The following is a 20,143-nucleotide window of genomic DNA, read 5'->3' on the forward strand; positions in this document are numbered from 1 at the left end:
TGTTATTATTATCATTATTATTATTATTTGTGTGATTTGTCTGTATTATTTCATTCTAAGACCCCTTGCCCCAGTATTTTTTTTTTATCATAATGATATCAAGTGCTACATTGTGTTAATAATACGCGATGCTCTCAGGATATTCGAAAGGTTAATTCTTCCCAGCAAGCTGGTACTCATTTTGCCCACCTCGGAAGGATGGCAGGCTGAGGCAACCCACCTGGTGTTAATTTAATGGCGTGACAGGGGCTTGAGCTCAGGACTGACCCTGATATCTCAAGCCAGCCACCTTAACCGTTAAGCCAACACCAGGCTCCTGCACTAATGGACGTGTTAAAAATTAATATGGCAACAAATGAGATGGCAGTGATGCAAGGAACCTTTGACACAAGAGGAAGCAATTCCCCCTCCTCCGCTTCCCCCCACCCCCCTACCATGTATGTGCATTATCCACGCCCCATTAATTTAATCTTATCGGTGTATTCATCGTATACGATGCCATCCCAATCTTTACCCAAAGGATGGTGGAACGGCATATAAATAGGAGATTTCTACGAAGGTTAAAAGAAACATCAATTCTGATTAAATCTATGGACGATTGGCTGCACAGTATGCTGATATTTGCCTGGATAAGACATTCTTAGTAAAGGGCACATTGGGGACGAGGCTTTGATGAAGGATGCTGTTAAGAATGATGTTCTTCGTTGACCACAAACAGTTGGATCCTAAAACCTTTTTCTGGAAATAGCTGGAAGATATTTTGAAAAGCAATTTGTCGTTTTGTCATATACGGGCCTAGTTAGAAGAGTAAATGAAACTTTGCAGCAAATTTGACGCATCCCCATATTGTGATTGTCCCTGCTGATTTCTGTTTGTGTCCGATCACCCTTCCTCTCTTTCCCCTTGAGCTCGATTGTAGGTAATGCTTTTTATTGTTCTTCTTGTGTAATTGAATAGCTTCTCTCAATAAACCAAGTACATGTATGAGTTTCTAATTGCCGTAGAGCTCTTTAACATCACCGGAGCCTTTGATGCCGTGAGGCTAATCGGAATGACTTGGGTTTTCCCGAGAGAGCAGTGACAAAGTGCATCCGATAACACTTCGAAGTTAAGTTGGGATGCTTCGGCAGGCCCCATATGCTTCCCATTGGGGAACAATTGGGGAACGCTCTTGACAATCGGGGTGACATTTGCTGTGATAAATTCGGTGCTTTTGTAATCATACCACATATAATTTGAACTTGTTTGTTTGATTGTTTGACTTCTATGTATTCCTGACCTGCTGGACCGAATGTGATGAAAACTCGTGGTTGTACTTGGGATTTTGTGAGGTTTTGGTGGGTAGACGGGAAGGTTTTGGTGGATTCAGAAAAGGTCATAATCCTGGGGATTCAGGATGGAGGGAGGACCCCAATTCTCTCCATGTAAATGTGTGTCATATATCACCTAGCCTGGTGTTGGCTTAGCGATTAGGGTGCCGGCTTGGGATCCTAGGATCCTGGGTTCGAATCCCGGTCGATCGCTAAATTAACACCAGGGGGGTTGACTCAGCCTGTCATCCTTCCGAGGTCGGCAAATTGAGTACCAGCTTGCTGGGATGAATGATCACGATGTGTACCCCGGTTTAGAATAGGTACACCGTATCCCTGCGCATCGTAAGAGGCGACCAAGGGTTGGCGTCAGGAAGGGCATCCGGCCATAAAAACATTGCCTCAAACAGGGAACCATGATTGTCATGGGGCCCGCAAGGCTAACCCCCGCTCTAGCGGGGAAAATGGCCTTGAAGCGATCATTCATATCACCAACTGGTGGAAGCCGGTGTTATCTACTTATCTAGTTCCATCAAGTCGTGGCCGATTTCTGGTGACATTCATGATCAGATTTGTTCGAGCATCCCTATCTTGGTTGCATCCTTTACCTCACACATGCAGCCGATATTACAAGTATAAACTATAAAGGATTCCAAAATGCAAAGCCCGTCCGCGTCTGCTTTATACTCAATCCAAACTTGACAAAAACAACAGCTATTTTTATTATTGATTGGAGTTCTCCATATTCTCATTGTACCAAAAATGGAGGTAATGGCACTATTTGTTGTCTTGAAGCAGGCTAGTAATCCCTCCCAGCCCTTTTTGAACTGTGAAGAGACAAACTTTCTATATTTGTCTTGTTTCAGTGTATGGGGCTGGTTGTTCTGTTTTTGAGGAGCGTGAGTGTATCTTTACATTCATGTACATTGAGCTCTGTGTTTGACAACCTGAGCCTGATTACTCTGAAGGGCACTGGTTAAAAACATGCTGCAGGTCATGGCTGTCCGATAGTACAGGATCCTGAACTCGATGGTAATGCATTGAGAGGCTGATCGATCAGCAGGTGTAAAATGCCGGGGTAGCTGCACTGCCATGGACATGCATGGATTCACGGCCCTTACATCCACTTCCGGTTGCTGTCCCGAGGCCATCAGGGTGCCTCTGCTACGGCTAGGGGTTCATTTGAGCTCTTTGTCTCTCATTGTGGCCTTGTACGGGATATGTAGATTGGTGAACTAATGATCCTTTCTCCTCCCCCCCCCCCCCCCCTCTTATTTCTTCCTCTATATATTGCAACCCTATGACTATTCAATCTCATGAGACTCGTTCTCAACCTGCATTTCGAGTCACGCCACCAAGGTTACCTAGGTCTACGCGGCCAAGTATCTGCTATGCTAATATTAGGTGGGGTTCGTGGCAATTTTTCTGCCATTCCAATCCTTCTTGAAACTCAATTCTCTGGATCTGCTTGCTCTTTGTGAAGCTCTTCTCCATGCTGAGGTGTTATCTGAATCTTTTGCAGTGCCTGGCTATATCCTCCATCGGCTTGATTTTCCACCTTCACATGGTTTGTGTTTTTATGTGCAAAGGCCCCTCCGTGAGGTCTTTCCTGTGGATACGACACAAGAGTTTATGTGTTTTCCCCTTACACGTTTGCATTCCACTGGCTACCTATATTTTTTGCATCGCTCTCCATCATCACCCAAATGTGCAATTTTCGATGCTATCACTGATACTATTGATAGGCGCTGTCTCGCCACCCAACTGCTGATATTATGGTCTTTGGAGACTTTAATGTTCATCACAAAGAATGGTTAGTTCACTCTCACAGAACAGATGCTCCTGGTGGCAATGCATTTAACTTTGCCGTGTCACATGACTGTTGTAAAAATCAGATCTACAACATTGTCCCAATAGTAGGTTTAATTCAGAATCGATCTCTAGTAACACCTGTAAGAAATCAGCAAGAGTAATATCAGTATACCGTTATCATAGAAGTAGTAATGAATCGGCAATTGATACAAGCAACAAGCAAGCTTGGAACATCTAGCAATACACACCATTCGTATATGCACTACCACACAGGATAAATGTCACAGGAATGAATCGGAGCGATGTCCGTCCGAGTTATTATGGAAGCCCCTCAGTGGTCGGAGCCAGCAGAGCACCTGGGTTCAACTTAGACACAATTTCATTACAATGACCTTACTCAGATAATCTCAGCTGCGACTCGAATTCATGATCAAGTTACTGATAGCAGGTATCTTCTTGATCTGTTGTTGTGTTCAAATCCTGGGGTCATGTGTTCTCTCAAAACTGTATTGCTTGTGTCTGTCAAAGTCTGTGTTTCCACTTGGCTGGGAGCAGGCTTCCGTAGTCCCTGTCTTTAAAAGTTCCAGTGAGAAATCTGATCCTTCTAACTATCGGCCTGTTAGCCTTCTGCCCATTGTCAGCAAAGTGTTTGAATCCTTGATAAAACAACAACTCATGACTCGTCTGGAAACCCACAACCTCCTAAATGATGTCCAGTATGGCTTTCGACAGTCAAGGCCAACTGGTGATGTTCTATCCCTAATCACTGAACATGTGAATAGGGCTTTGGATCATCGTGGAGAAGCCAGGGTTGTTGCTCTCGACATCTTGAAGGCTTTTGACAAAGTGTGGTGCAAGGGCCTCATCCACAAGCAAAAATCATATGGCATTTTTGGAAAATTGCTTGATACAATCTCTGACCTCCTTGCAAATCGTCAAATATCTGTGGTACATGAGGGGACAGTCGTCCCCCATCCATAATACTCATGCTGGTGTTCGTCAGGGGTCTGTGTTGGCTCCAATATTGTTCTTGTTACACATCAATGATCTGCTTGATTGTATTCTTTCTCAATTAAGCATTCCGCAGATGACTCAACACTGTATACTACCTATCCAGGAACCTCGTCACGTTCTACCCGTGACCATGCCATTACCACTCTCAATCAGGACCGAGAGAGTGTGATAAACTGGGGAAAAGACTGGCTTGTTACTTTCAACCAAAACAAGACCCACCTGTTATCTGTGTCTAGTTCAAGATCACCTTGTTTTCCAATCCTGTCTATGGATTCTTCAACTTTGCAGGAACTTCCTGTTATCCTTTTGCTTGGATTGGATATCAGTTCAAACCTCAGCTGGGAATGTACATCTCTGGTATAAGCTAAAAGAGCCTCCCAGCACCTTGGCTGCTTATTTCACACTCTGTGATACCTTTCTCAAACTGCGGCTGGTGCTCCTGGCCTGTTACCTATCTGTTCTTGACAGAATCCAGCGACATGCCGCCATTCTGGTGGGATAGGAGTTGGCATCATCTCTGGAACCTCTCTCAGTCCGCCGCTCTGTTGCTTCCTTGAGCCTTTTCTACAGATATTATCATGGAATGTGCTCTGAGGGTCTTTCACAGGTTGTTCCACCTGAACATACTTTCAGTCGCTCTACACGTTTGGCAGTTTCTTCCCATCCATACACTGAATCTGTCCCAAGGAGTAAGACTATGAGGTATTCTTCCAGTTTTTTTCCCCGTACTGCATCATTATGGAACAGTTTACCTGCATCGTGCTTTCCCCTCTATCCCCAGCCTACCTTGATTCAAGAGGAATGTCAATAGATTCCTCCACTCTGTCTAATATCGAAACTTTCCTTTGTGTAGCCCCCACCTCGAGTAGCCTTAAAGGCTTTGTGGTTGGTGATATCTCATAAAAACAAATAAATTCCACCCCACCCCCAGGAGTACCTCTTGCGACGGCTTCCTCTCACCTTTTGTTCATATGTGTTTTGTACCATCCTCCAAACAGTGATGATTCCATTTACATTTCGCTGTCTGACAACATGGACCAACTTCTATCCACTCATCCCAACTCTCTCTTCCTCATATGTGGCGACTTCACCTGTCATCATGCCAGCTGGCTGGGTGTGGGTTCCTCTCTCACCAGCCGTGGCATCTCAGCAAAGGACTTCTGCGACTCATTGGGACTGACACAATCTGTCAATTTCCCGACCCGGATCTCAGTCAACGGAGCATCTTCTCTTCCTGACTTGGTAATGACAAACTTCCCTGCAAATGTCTGCTACTCTTCTTTTGCTCCAATCGGTTCTTCTGATCATGTGCTTGTTAACGTGGACATCTCTCTGGCCATTCTCAGAGAGCCTCCTCAGCGCCGCGAGTCTAGCATTTCACTCAGGCTGACTGGCACGGTCTTCAAGCAGCCATCAATCACCTGGACTGGTCTCCCATTTTTACTGCCTCTGACATCAACTCTTCCTGGGAATTCTTCCAAAGTAAACTGCTCTCTCTCATGCACAGATTTATCCCATCTCATCTTCAGTTGTCATACCTTTCCTCACGTCCATGGTGCACAGAATTTTGTGGTGAGGCAGTTGCCCTGAAACAATTTGCCTTTGCCTCTTGGAAGGCAAATCCAACTGAAGGCAATCTCAGTTCCTTCCACCAATCTTGGAACAAGTGTGTGTCTACCCTCAGGAGAGCCAGGAAACAAGATCTCTCCACACTCAAGAATGAACTCAAACCTGTCTCCTTCATCCAAATCCTGGTGGCGTCTGGTCAAATCTGTTTCTGGTGTTTGTTCCCCTTCCATCCCCTCCCTTTCCCAAAATGGCTACACAGTTGACACCGCACGTGACAAAGTCGAATGCCTCAACTCTGTGTTTGCCTCAAAATATTGTGTCCCAAACCCATCTCTCTGTACCCACCTTACACAGTCGACCCCAGCTGCTCCTGGACTCTGTGTCCTTCTCTCCTGACAAGGTGGAGAAGTATTTGTCAAACCTCGACTGATTCTGCAACTGGACCAGACGGCATCAGCCCACGGGTCCTAAAATCCTGCTCTGCTGCTCTTTCACACCCTCTCTCTATTCTCTTCACCCCCTCTTTTGCTCAAAGTCATCTGCCATCAGTTTGGAAATCAGCCAACATCACCGCTTTAGACAAAAATGTGCAAAAACAGATCCTTGCCACAACAGACCAATCAGCCTGCTCCCAATTATCAGCATTGTCATGGAATCCATCATTGCTTCGGATATCAAATCCTTCCTTTTCTCCAATGGCTTGATCTCTGATCATCAATTTGGTTTCAGACCAGGTCACTCTACTCTGGACTTGCTGCTTCTGCTGTCTCAACAATGGATGGAGGTCCTCAATGCCAAATAGAAAATCAGAGCTGTCTCCCTTGACATATCACATGCCTTCGATACTGTCTGGCACCCTGCTCTGCTCACCAAACTCTCCTCCTATGGTATCAATGGAAATTTCCATGCATGGCTAGCGGACTTCCTCTCTGGTCGAAGTCAACGTGTGGCCCTGAATGGATTTTTGTCATCTCCACTTCCTGTTCAGGCTGGAGTTTCCCAAAGCAGTGTTCTGGGCCCTGTGCTTTTTCTGGTCTTCATCAATGATCTCTCCGACTCTCTGGAAAATCCTCTTTATCTCTTTGCTGATGACTCAACTCTCTGCCGCTCCATTCCTCATCCCTCAGATCGGCAGTCTGCAGCCTGCTCATTCTCTGCAGACCTGGACAAAATCACAGACTGGTCAAACAAGTGGAACATGTCTTTCATTCCTGACAAATATCACACTCTTACTATGTCTCTCCGAAAAGACCGACTGGACAACCCTCCCATCTACTTTCTCAACAATCCTCTCCAAGAAGTTCTGTCACTCAAGCTTTTGGGTCTCACTATCTACCATGATCTTTCTTGGGAAAACCACATTTCCAAGCTGGCCTCCAAAGCCAGTCTCCGGCTGGGCATCTTCCATCGTCCGAAGTCCTTCCTTGGCACACCTGTGCTCTTCACCACATACAAGGCTTTCATCCGCAGCTCAATGGAATACTGCCCTCCCCTCTGGGCTGGTGCTCCTGCCTCACACGTAGCTCGGCTTCACGCTGTTGAAACCAAAGCTTTCAGAATCATTGGAATCTCCCGCGATGAAGCTGAGTGTGAGGGCCTTTCACTCACTAACCACAGGCAGGTAGGTGGTCTTTCTGTCTTCTACCGACTCCTCTCCGGCCTAGCTCTCCCAGCTCTATCTGTGCTCTGCCCCCAAATATCCCTACAGGTCGCACAAGATCTGCCATCAACCCTCTTCTGTTGAAATTGCCAAAATCAAGACTCTCTGCTCACCTTCACTCTTTCATTCCTCTTTACTCCCTCCTCTGGAACAAACTGCCTCACTCTCTTCAATCCCACTCCTCCCTCCAGGTCTTTAAAACAGCTGTTCACCACCATCTCTTATCTTCCCCCATCCAAAACCTTGATCTCTTCTACCCCCGTTAATTTTTTATTTTTTTTTGTATACAGAATCGAGGCTCGTGAAAGAGCTAAAACCCCAGCAATTCAATTCAACGCAATTCACCCGAGATCCACTTTTTTTTTGAAATACCAACTTCTTTCCTGGAAGTCCTTGCAGTGTCCATGTGATTTATACCTCTCCCACTCCCCCCCCCCCTTCCCATGCCTCCACCCCCCCTAAGCCCTCTCCCCCAATCTCCCGATGTCCCTGTTCTCTGCTGTTGAACTTGTGTGCTTTCCTCTCTCCCCACATCTTGTCTCCCGCTCCCTTTATTGTATGATTTGTGTGTCCGTTTTTTTGTGTGATTCATGTTAGTTCTTACACGAGCCTCGATGTTGTATACCAAAAAATTGTTTTTTTTCAAAATTTGATGAGAAAAGCTGAAATGGTAAAACAAACAAAAACGTTTTGGCTTGGACTGCCAGACACACTGAAGCTCAAATGGAAAATAAATAAAGAAACGTGGAAGCGAGTACAAAACCCGACCGTCTTGCGCAGTGCAGTGCTTGACTGGCTGATACGGCCAATTTCTACTCCCTGTGACTTTACCCTTGGACATTTTGACCAAATTATGAATTCTTCTTCTCCATATTCTCATAATAAAGCTTGATGAGAAAAGCTCAAATGGAAAAAGGTTATGCCACAGACAGACATCCATATAGACAGACAAACACACAGACACAATCGATTCCAAAACACCCTCTCCCTCTGTGCGGGGACAGGCTAGTAAGATACATCACAGACATCATAGAATTGGGGGGTAATTAAGACGGTCCGTAAGGAATGGTTCTTTACTCGGACAGTACTTGCATTGTAGCTGTTAGTGATTTGATTGTTTTTATCTTCGGGTCAGAATGAATGACAGCTTGAATTCTGTGTTTTAGTTTTTGTTTTGGGGGTTCATGGGATGGGGGCACTGAGACCCTAAACTGATGTAGGCTGGTGAGGTGGTGATAAATCAAATGTTCTCACTTCTAAAAATAACGTTTACTATATTAAGAAGCTATCAATCAGCAATTTTAACCAGAATTTTAAACCAATTTTAACCACATAATTCCAGGTATTATATAAATATTTGTGTTGCCATTGTGTTTTCTCACTGGGTTTGGATGTAGAACCAGAGGTTTAGCCTGTGAGGGGAATGTGGGATGTCGGATGTTTGGAGGGGGTTGGGAGGTTGGATGGATGACGATGCTTGAAGCCATTAGAGGAGATTCATTACTACTGATCTCAGATTATGGGATTGGATTGTGCCATTGTGCTGCAGATGTTAGGGATGTTGGGATGGGGGTTTGGTGTGGTGGCAGTGTGGGTTACGGTCAGGGTTTGCTTGATGTAATACCTTAATACCTTTCAGGCTTTCGTGATGGTTTGTGCGATGCAGTGAGGAAACGTGCACACCAGAGCCATTGTCTGTTTTATATATATATATATATATATATTGTTATCTGTAATCTGGTTCTCCAACCTAATGACTAATGAGCGAACGTCATGACGTCATCACCATGCTTGTCCGCCTTGCCTGCAAAGCTCCAGGGGAGTCATCTAGCAGTGCGTCATTATGGATTATAAATTCAGATACTGTCACAAGTGCATGCAAAACTCAGTTACCGACCTGGTTTCGCCCTTGTTTTGTTTTGACGATTTATAATCTATTTATATTTATAATTATAATTATAATAAATTTATATTTATAAATTTATATTTTAAATATATATTTATATTTATATTTATAAATTTATTTTAATTTATATTTATATTTATAAATATTTATATTTATAGATTTATAAATTTATATTTATAACTTATAATATATATTTATTTATAATTTTGATGATTTATAATCCATAATGACGCACTGCTAGATGGCTCCCCTGGAGCTTTGCAGGCAAGGTGGACATGCATGGTGATGACGTCATGACGTTCGCTCATTAGGTTGGAGAACCAGATTACAGATACCAATTCGTAACTCCCAACCACATCCAGGTCGACTCCATATGATGAGTGGATACCAGAGATAATGTGACCATGTGGCAGGCGGTGCTTATCGCTCCCAGCAAGGTGCAGCAGCAGCTGTATGGGACACCTTGCTGGCGGTTCCCCACTGATGATATGAAGGTCGCATAATGACTGATATATATATAATCTCACAAAATCCTTTTTTTGCCAAATTAGATTGTGTATTTGATGATTTCTGAACTTCAAATGGACCCCAAGTAGAGGATATCATCAATGATGGGTGGATGTTAATCGCTTTTGCGATGACTGCAATGGTGAGAGTTTGTCCGTTTGGTTTGCATGTGCAGACAAGTTGGAAGCAGAGCCGATGAATCCGACGACGAATTGGAGCAATCGGAGCGCGAGCGGCTGCAAGATCTGCAGGAAAGAGATGAGTTTGCTGAGCGGGTGAAGCAGCGTGATCAGGACTGTACCAGGAATATCATGGAGAGATCAGATAAAAAGGTCTTCACAATCTCATTCCCTGAGCCAAGCAATGTTTTAAAAAACCAGACGTTCAGTAAATATTGTTGTCTTGCATCTCCCGCATCCTGGTTGATATTACATCACAAACACACTCCTAAGTTTGACAGTAAAGTTTAACTGGCTGATGAACTTTTGAATTTTATTGATGTTGGTTAACAATACCGTATTTAAGGTTGACAGGTTCATGTGACCTTGACGGATTATGAAAGATCGGGTTTTGCTAAAGTGACGGGAGAGCCTGTGAAAGCCATTGCTCACGGGGATGTGCGATATCCAGGATAATGATACATTACGACAAATGCTGCTTTTCCACAAATGCGCTTGACATCATTTTGCTGCCCCTTGCAGCCTCAATTTGGCGATGACATCTACTGGCCCCAAGGGAATTCAATTGGCTGGCCCCAAGATTCCAATCTCATGGATGTTTACCTTTCTGTAGATGTCGTGAATGTTGCCGCAGTATTTTGCATTGTCTACTGATGTTTGTTTGCTTTTATTTGCTTTGCTCTACATGATCGAGGCGTGTAGTAGAGCGAGGTTAGAAACAAAAATCCCATGATTTTACCGATTTGCTCAGGTATATATTCGGGTAAAAGCAGTGCTGCGGAAAATGTTATGCTGGAGTGGTTTACTCCATTCATTTTTAGTTTTGTTTGATTCCAATTGTAATTGACCCTGGGTCTGGTCTTCGAAGTATTTTTTGCTAATTTTTGGGGTTTTTCCGCTCGTTTTCCCATCTGAATCCACTCGTGCCCATCATACTGGCAACCCAGGTTCAAATCCCATGTAGCACATTTGTTTATCCATTGTCTACGAATGGACTAGAACTAGAAGGATAGCCCCGAGGTATGCGCACTCATCCCCGAGATGTCTGGCGGCATTCTTATCTCAGCCCAGATCCGCACTGTTATCCTGTTGTTTTGCAGGCAGAGCTCGAGGCATCAATATATGAGCCATCCCTCGGACGGACCTCAAATTGAGTGTCCAATCTGCCAAGTCTGCCAGACGTTAAAGATCCCACTGTGTCCTTTGTGAAGAGTTGATGATCTATCGCCAACATTGAACAATGTACAAATTCCTGCTCTAACCTAAAGGGGAAACTGCATAAGAGGAACAGTTGCGCCCCCGTCATCCAATGATACTATCTGCAGCCCTGTGCTGTATCCGAAAGAACAATGATACGACTGATGCCATTTTAATTGGTGTAAAAGTAGTGTTACGCTCACATTGGGAAAGGAGGTGGGGGGTTGTTGGTATGTAATGTGTTAGGGAAATTGCTTGTGTGCGTAGCACTGCCTTGGATTCCCATAGATGGATTCCCATAGATGGATTATACATCCATCCTTCTCATGTTTGCCAAGTTGGTTGAACGTGGTTTGACCAGTGTGAAATTTGATTCGATCCAATCCATTCCTTATGTAGGGGTTTCCATTATGATTAAAATATCAAAGCGCTTCACAAAGAGAAGCCAAATTTTAAAATGAGTAAAAAATTAAATTTACACCACCAAGGGTAGAAATTAAGAAACGGCAACCGTAAAAAGACCAGACCTTAATAGAGATTTAAATACCGTGACTGATGAGACAGTGTGCGTAATAAAAGGCTGAGAATTCCACAGTCTCGGAGTATAATCGTAAAACGCTCGATCACAAAAAGGTTAATTTTTGTGCGGGGAACAACCAGAAATTCCCGGTTCTGGACCAAACTTTCCTACCTGTAAGGGTGTAAGGTGTAATAGGTTCAGATACATCTATGTTAATCTATTAATATACAGTATAGCCTTAAAGGCTATCGGAAGAATTCCTAATCTATTTGTTGATGTGCTGGAAGCCAGTAAAGTGTCTTGAGCATTGGAGTGACGTGCTTGACTTTCTGAGCCTGGACCACAACTGTCTTCTCTATTTTGCACGAGTTGCAAAGGTGTGAGTAAAGAGACATGTTCGATTATAATGGAGCTAGAAGTGGAGACAACTACGGATGATGGAACAGGATCCGGTAGACAAGTTTATTTTGCAAGATTCTTTTTCATACACAATGTCGAGGCTTGTGGAGGAGCAAGAACATAGAATGGATCAGGATGTAATAGCACAATATGAAAAACCACCAAAAAACCACCCCCTTCTCCCCCCACACTTTTCAGTTTTTCACTGAGCAATGCTGGGTACACCTGCTAGTTGTCCCCCATCGCACAGCGTAGCGAAAGGGGGACTATGGCTTTCCCCTCCGTCCGTGTGTCCGTGCGTGCGTGTGTGCGTGCGGGCGTGCGTATTTGCATGCGTGCGTGCGTATTTGCGTGCGTGCGTGCGTAAGCGAAGGACCGCATTCGAATTTGGTGTGTGGGTGCAACCCACGTCAAAATCCAAGATGGCCGCCGCCATGTATGTCTGATGCCATGTATGTCTTAACCTTGTGAGATGAATATCTTGAAAAATAAGCGAAGTACCAACTTCTAATCTGGTGTGTGGGTGTATCTCGGCATAAAGAAGAACGCTATTGAAAATTGGGTCGCCACGTCAAAATCCAAGATGGCCGCCGCCATGTATGTCTGACCCTTGTGAGCGGAATATCTTGAAAAATAAGCGAAGTACCAACTTCTAATCTGGTGTGTGGGTGTATCTAGTTTATACTATAAAGCTCAATTTGTGTTTATTACCTGTGAAAATCGCAGGTTTTTCAAGAACAGTATATTGGTTGGTTGTGTGCGTTATTTTGTCTGTTTGTCTGTCTGCTCGTTTGTCTCTCTGTCTGTCAATTGCTCACAGGTGACAATTGTAAACAGATTGTCATGAATCTTTACCGAGTTGTAGAGGTAGTCACAACTGAGAAGCATATTGATTTTGAGTTAAATGGTGATTTTTAGGTCAAATTTCTAAAATCGTCATTTTTCATCGGATTGACTTGAAAGTTGAACTGGATTTGCATATACTAGCAACGGTACCCACCCAATGGGTACCCTGCGGGGCTTCAATTGGGAGGCCCAAATTAAAAGGCTAAATATCAGAAATTGAAGGCTTTCTTTTTCTTTTAAACGATTTATATAAACATCCGTTTGTGCGGCACCCGGGAAAATGACGTCATGCGGGAGCAAGTATCAGCAGGATGTGGCAGTGTGGGAGTCCACGTTTCTGATCCTTCTTCATGCCGAAGTAGCCCACCACTTCTCCAAGCATTCCGCTCTTCAGATCCGCCATGAGAGATTTAAGCTTGATACTGAAGACGCATGCAGTTAGTCCTCCCGATGTCGTAGGTACTCCCCATACATGTTTCTTTCATTGTAAAAACTTCCAAATCAACAGTTAAAAGGATTTTGAGCCGATAGCTGTTACAGCTTTGGCAAGATCGATGGAGACAGCGATCTGTTAGCGTATACACCGCCCAAATAGCTATGTGGAATTCTCTCATGTAGAGATTAAACTAATCGTGTTCACAATCGCTATGTCGTATGTACTCCCGATACGTGTTTCCTTCAGTTGAAATGGGTTGGAATTCTCTCAAGTAGGGATTTAACCCGTGTCCTTATAAAAGGTCTTTGTCCGAACCCGAGGTCACCGAGTTCGATCTGTGCAGCCGTTTGTGCGGCACCCGGGAAAACAACATCGTCACAATGAGAACAACGTCACAATGAACGTTATGCGAATGCGAATGTTATGCGTGAATCCAAACCTGAGAATGCTGGAGACCAAAGCTGACATTGGGAAAACTAAATAGCCTATTTTACTCCTGGAGATCCCAGGATTATCCACCCAAAATATCGTTGAGATCGGTTCAGCAGTTTTTACGGTACCTTCGAACAGACAGACAGACGGACGGACATTTGGTGAATTATAGTAAGATTGGGTCATTGAATTGGGAAACCAACTATTTTGAGGTCAAAAGGTCAACTCGAGGTCAAACTTCTAAAATCATCAAATCACATCTGAGAAATCGTAAATTTTCATCAAATTGACTTGAGAATTAAACATCAATTGCATAGTGCATCACTGATTTGGGAAAGCAACTTGTTGAGGTCAAAAGGTTAACTCAAGGTAAAATGTCTAAAATCGTCAATTTTCCTCTTGATAATAACCAATTTTCATTTGATTGACCTGTGCTTTGATGAAGGTTGTCAGTTTTCATCTTAATGAAATGGACAATTTGATTCATCCATGAACACTTTTTTCCGGGTGGTGGAGGGGTAGGGTGGATCTAGCAAGTATCGTGCTCTGCACAACATCTTTCTTGCTTGTCTGTTTGTCTGTCTGTCATTCGCCAACAGGTCCCAATTTTAAAACTATCTTCACAAAATTTGGTAGAGTTGGTAGTAGTTGGTGGTCGAAACATGAGATGGTAGAGTTGGTCATAAACAAGAAGCCTATTGATTTTGAGGTCCAAAGGTCAACATAGGCCAAATGTCAACAACTTTGTCAAACTTTTAGAATCATCAATGTTCATCCGATTGACTTGAAATTTGAAGAGGATTTGCACATCAAATTCAACCACGAATTATTTTTGAGGTCAACCTAGGCCAAAAGGTCAACATAGGCCAAAGGTCAATAACTTAAAGGTGTCATTTTAAATATCCTCAATTTTCATCCGATTGACCTTAAATTTGAAAAACATTTGCATATCAGGTCACTCCATTCAACCCCATTTATTTTTGATGTATATAGGTCAAAAGGTCAACATAGCCAAAATTTCTAAAATGTCAATTTTTACCCGATTGACTTGAAATTTTAAGAGGATTTGCATGTCAGCTCACTGAATTCTACCACCAATTATTTTTGGGGTCAACATAGGCCAAAGGTCACCAACTTAAGTGTAATTTTAAAAATCCTCAATTTTCATCTGATTGATTTGAAATTTGAACAGGATTTGCATATTTGATCTTTGAATTGAACTGCCAATTATTTGAATGTTCAAATATTTTTTTTTTAGAAATTTCACATCTTTACCTCCGCCACCGAAGGTAGATGGAGGTTATGTTTTCACCCCTGTCCGTTTAATCTAATTGTTTGTCTGTGAACAGGATATCTCACAAAGTTGTGGATGGCTTCGGCTGACATTATGTTGGACATTCGGTGGAGAGTTTTGGTATGTGACAAGGACGAAATGATTAGATTTTGGTGAAGATCCGGATCTGAGAATTTTTCAAGTGATTCTTCACCATTGAGAGATTCGGCAAAAAAATGATATATAGCACGATATCTCAAAAAGTTATGAATGGATTCAGTCGAAATTTGGTGGATAGGTTGGATGTGTGACGAGGATGAACGATTCAATTTTGGTGAAAATTTGAATCCGGATCAGAGAATTTTTAAATTTTTCAAGTGATTCTTCACCATTGAGAGATTCGGCAAAAAATGATATATAGCACGATATCTCAAAAAGTTATGAATGGATTCAGTCGAAATTTGGTGGATAGGTTGGGTGTGTGACGAGGATGAACGATTCAATTTTGGTGAAAATTTGAATCCGGATCAGAGAATTTTTAAATTTTTCAAGTGATTCTTCACCATTGAGAGATTCGGCAAAAAATGATATATAGCACGATATCTCAAAAGGTTATGAATGGATTCAGTCGAAATTTGGTGGATAGGTTGGGTGTGTGACGAGGATGAACGATTCAATTTTGGTGAAAATTTGAATCCGGATCAGAGAATTTTTTAATTTTTCAAGTGACTCTTCACCATTGAATGAAAGGGCTAGAACGATATATAGCATGATATTTCAAATGGTTGTGGATGATTTATGATAAAACTAGGTGGATTAGTTGGGTAGGTGACAGGAACAAGCCGATCAGATTTTGATTCAGGTCCGGATCCAGATCCGACCTATCAGTGGGATACCAAAACGTAAACGGTTCAGCCTAGCTGAGGTATGCGCTCTACTGTGTGCCGTTCTAGTTCTTGCTTGTTTCTTTATATGTACTTAAAAAACTCCTGAACTAAATACAACCAAATTTTGCTTGTTGCCTCTTGGAGTTGGGGGATTTCAGGGGTGGGGATGGAAGGGGGGCCCCAATTATGTACAGGCCCAATTTCAGTAAATGTGTATCGTGTAGCGCCCCCAGTGGTGTCTGGAATTATGAGTCATCATCTTGTATAAATAATGTTTAAAGAACTTTAGCAATATGCATTACAGTGATGTTGAAATCTGAGTGGGAATAATTTGAAATTTTCAGGGTTTTATTTCACTCATTTTAAGCGAAGGTCCAACACAATGCATCCAACACTGAGCTTCACAGCGAAACGGAAGTGATTTTTGCTCATGTCGTACATATAAGCAGCATGGATGGTTGATTCCGGTGATGTTAGTTGACTTCCAAGCAGATGGAAGATGACCTCTGGCAAGTTATCGAGTGAATATAGCAGACTGTTTGAAGTACAGTAATATGTTGAAGTAATATGTTGTCTTTTGATTAAATTGGTCAGCAAAGCGAAGGATACTTTTGCTAGTCCTTGACAAAGGAGATGAACTCTTTTGATGCGTTTAAAAAAAATTTTTTTTATCAAATGCTTTCAGGCACATGAGGAAGCTCGGAAAAACCTGAAGATGGCTGAAGAAGATCAGTGGAAATTGGTGAGGCTGTGTGTGCTTTTGTCAGAGCTCAAAGGTTTGCGTTGATTGCTGTGTTTGAATGTAAGACATTTTGCCAGCTAAGTTAACAAGATAAGGAGCCGGAGACGCAATTACTTTCATAAATTATTTCTTCCGTGATGTTTGCTAACATGAGAAAAACACTTGGTATTTTATTTGATTATTTGATGAACTTTCCATGTGCACTAAACCTTATAGGCACTTGATATGTGATTGATTGAGTGTATGTGCGTCATTACAATGCCTCGAGATCGAGTTGTCTTATCTCGATGCCTAATCTTTCATGATGTAGACTCGGTTGCTCTTCGTATCTGAAGATTGCAGTTCACATGAAACATGCTAACCACCTGGTCAATTTGATTGTTGTGTTGAAACTGCTGCCCAGACATTAACCATGTTTTGAGATAGCTAGCAGGTTACACTGGTATATAATAATATTGATATCCGGCTATGTACAATATTTTAATAACATGTTTAAGTTTTGAGATGAGAGCATAAACATACTCATGACAACACATTCTTCAAGTATTCATGTCGGGATTTATATTGCTAAATACACTTCTTTTTTTGTTGTTTGATGTGCTTCAGGTACCTGAACTACGGAAGAAATCCAGGCATGAGTACTTGAAGAAGCGTGAGCAGGACAAGTTGGAGGATCTTGAGGCAGAGATTAAAGATGAGCGCTGGATCTTTGCCGACGAGATGCTCTCTGAGCGTGAGCGCCATGACCTTGAGTACAAGGAACATGTGCGGGACCTCGCACGCGATTACAAGCACGCTGGTGAACAGGAGTTGCAAGAGAAGACAAACCGCTACTATATGCCAGAGGAGCACCGCAGCAAGGCGAGTGGTTGGGTCATCTTGAGCAGTTGGCTGCAGTGTGTGCACTCTTCTTGTATTATATTGTACGTCTTTATTTTTACCTGCAACACGTCGCTGGACAAGAGCTCCGCGTGGCTGTTGTTGTTTTCGGGTTCTTTTTGAGGTTCGATTTTTTTTTAAATGTGACCCCATTGGTCAGACATCTGCCGAACCACACCCAGATCTGTCGTTTGACTCCACCCACCATGGCACCGAGACAAAATGATGTGGCCACCATTTTGGCTTTATCATGGGCCTTACACATTAGGCCTGCAGGCCTTTGCTGATTATACTCTGACCCAGTTTGTTGTGGCAGATTTCCATTGGCTTTGTTTGGGTCGAGTGTTATTCACGATGAGGGACCCTGAAAAATGTAATCCAGTCATACGTCGAATAATAGTAAGGTTTATTCAAGCCCGTTAGAATGCGCGGTATTCAAGCATTGCGTTACAGTACTAAAATTACTAAAATAAATGGTGTTATGTAATTTTTCAACAGCCACACATTGGGGTTAAACAATCCGTGACCGTGTGATGAATCAGCTCGTTCTGATATAACCATGAGGAGGGTGGCATGGATGAACATTCCAATCGTGATGTTCATCTTTTAAGAGTGGTTTAAATGCGCGTTTCTCAATCGGCCCGTTGCCGCATTTTGTTTCGGTTGTGTCCAGAGTGCGGTCATTCTTGTTATTATATGCACCTAAGTTTGATTTCGAATATTCAGCATGATGAAAGTGGAGAGAGAACGAACGTTGTTGTCCCATTCAGAACATTCCCAATCGATATGTGGAGCCAGCAGGCGAAGATGGTGCTGCACCCCGGGATGAACAGCGACGTTGGGAGGAGGACCACATGGGTGCCGCGAAGCTACGGTTTGGTGCAAAGGACTCCCTCCAGCGGAACCCCCAGCGTGAATATGACCTTGTGCTTCCTGAAGATGATATGATAGAGTTTGTGAGCAGTGTAACAATGCATGGAAACATCGTGCAGGTGAAATTCTCAGCGCAACAATAATCTTTCCCTTTGTTTCTTCGTCACACTTGATCATCAGTTTTACTTCCCCTTCCTTATTTCGCCTGTCAATTTTTTTTTAACCATCAGAGTGAGGGAAGAGTTCTGAGTGAAGCTGAGAAAAAGAAACAGTCTTTAGCGGCGGTGCGAGAGAGCTTGCCTGTATTCCCATTTAAAAAGGATCTTGTGCAGGCCGTTGCTCAGCACCAGGTGCTCATCGTCGAGGGTGAGACTGGCTCTGGGAAGACGACACAGATCCCTCAGTACTTGCGAGAAGCCGTAAGTGTGTCCCCGTATTGTAGTTCGATCCATACTCACCACCAGAACTTCAATATTATTCAACAATACTCATGAGACCCTGGATAGCATGTGAATGAATGAATGATCGTTTTTTAAGGCCATTTTCCCCGCTAGAGCAGGGGTTAGCCTTGCGGGCCCCATGACAATCATGGTTCCCTGTTTGCGGCAATGTTTTTATGGCCGGATGCCCTTCCTGACGCCAACCCTTAGTCGCCTCTTATGATGCGCAGGGATACGGTGTACCTATTCTAAACCAGGGTACACACCGGGATCATTCATCCCAGCAAGCTGGTACTCAATTTGCCGACCTCAGAAGGATGACAGGCTGAGTCAGCCCCCCTGGCGTTAATTCAGCGATCGACCGGGATTCGAACCCAGGATCCTCAGATCCCAAGCCGGCGCCCTAACCGCTAAGCCAACACCAGGCTAGATAGCATGTGACTTGACAGATTTTCATGTTGACAGCACATCCAGGTTTGCTTTACCTGGCAATTGTCAGGTTGAATGAGAGTGAAGATTGCCTTGGCATGAAACCCTTTGGCATTCTTTTGTTACCTCTGCCACCGAAGGTGGATGGAGGTTATGTTTTCACCCCTGTCTGTTTGTTTGTCTGTCTGTTTGTCTGTCTGTGAACAAGATATCTCAAAGTTGTGGAAGGATTCGGACGAAATTTGGCAGAGAGGTGTAGCGTATGTGACAAGGACGAAAAGATTAGATTTTGGTGAAGATCCGGATTCGGATCCAGCTAGTATAATTTTTTAAGTGATTCTTCACCATCGGGAGATAGTGCAAAACACGATATACAGCAGGATATCTTAAAAAGTTGTGGACCGATTTGAACTAAACTTGGTGGACAGCTTGTGTGTGTGAGAAGGACTAATCGATTCGATTTTGGTGAAGATCTGAATATGGATTCGGTTACGAGAGTTATTTAATTTTTAATTGATTCTTCACCATTGGGGGATCAGGAGAAAAGTGATATATAACATGATATTTATAAAAGTTACGGATGACTTATGACTAAACCTGGTGAATGAGTTGGTTAGGTGACAAGAACAAGCCGATTAGATTTTGGTTCAGGTTCGAATCCATATCCGGCCTATCAGTGGGATCCAAAACAAACTGTTCAGCCTGGCGGAGGTATGTGCTCTACCGAGTGCCATTCTAGTTTACAATTGAATGCACTGTATAAAAGGTAAATTGAAATGAGTTTGAATACCTTGTGGTTGGGTGCAAAACTCCTCTGTCAGGCCCATGTTTTG

At 43.1% G+C, this 20,143-nt stretch overlaps 1 protein-coding gene across 3 annotated transcripts in view; it reads left to right on the forward strand.

Moving 5' to 3' along the window:
• The window catches only part of DHX16 (DEAH-box helicase 16), a 130,868-nt gene that overhangs the window by 25,572 nt on the left and 85,153 nt on the right, over window positions 1-20,143 (forward strand). For all 3 annotated transcript variants that reach the window (XR_013621211.1, XM_078767456.1, XM_068134433.2), the window contains 5 exons: window positions 9,954-10,110; window positions 16,633-16,689; window positions 17,296-17,550; window positions 18,339-18,560; window positions 18,672-18,860. Coding sequence is in view for 2 of the 3 variants with exons in the window: in XM_078767456.1 (XP_078623582.1) it covers window positions 9,954-10,110; window positions 16,633-16,689; window positions 17,296-17,550; window positions 18,339-18,560; window positions 18,672-18,860 (880 nt within the window). In the remaining variant the exon portion in view is untranslated. The remainder of the gene's footprint in view (window positions 1-9,953; window positions 10,111-16,632; window positions 16,690-17,295; window positions 17,551-18,338; window positions 18,561-18,671; window positions 18,861-20,143) is intronic.

The sequence above is a fragment of the Myxine glutinosa genome, chromosome 13 (genome assembly GCF_964187855.1).
Source record: "Myxine glutinosa chromosome 13, kmMyxGlut1.1, whole genome shotgun sequence".
NCBI lineage: Eukaryota > Metazoa > Chordata > Myxini > Myxiniformes > Myxinidae > Myxine > Myxine glutinosa.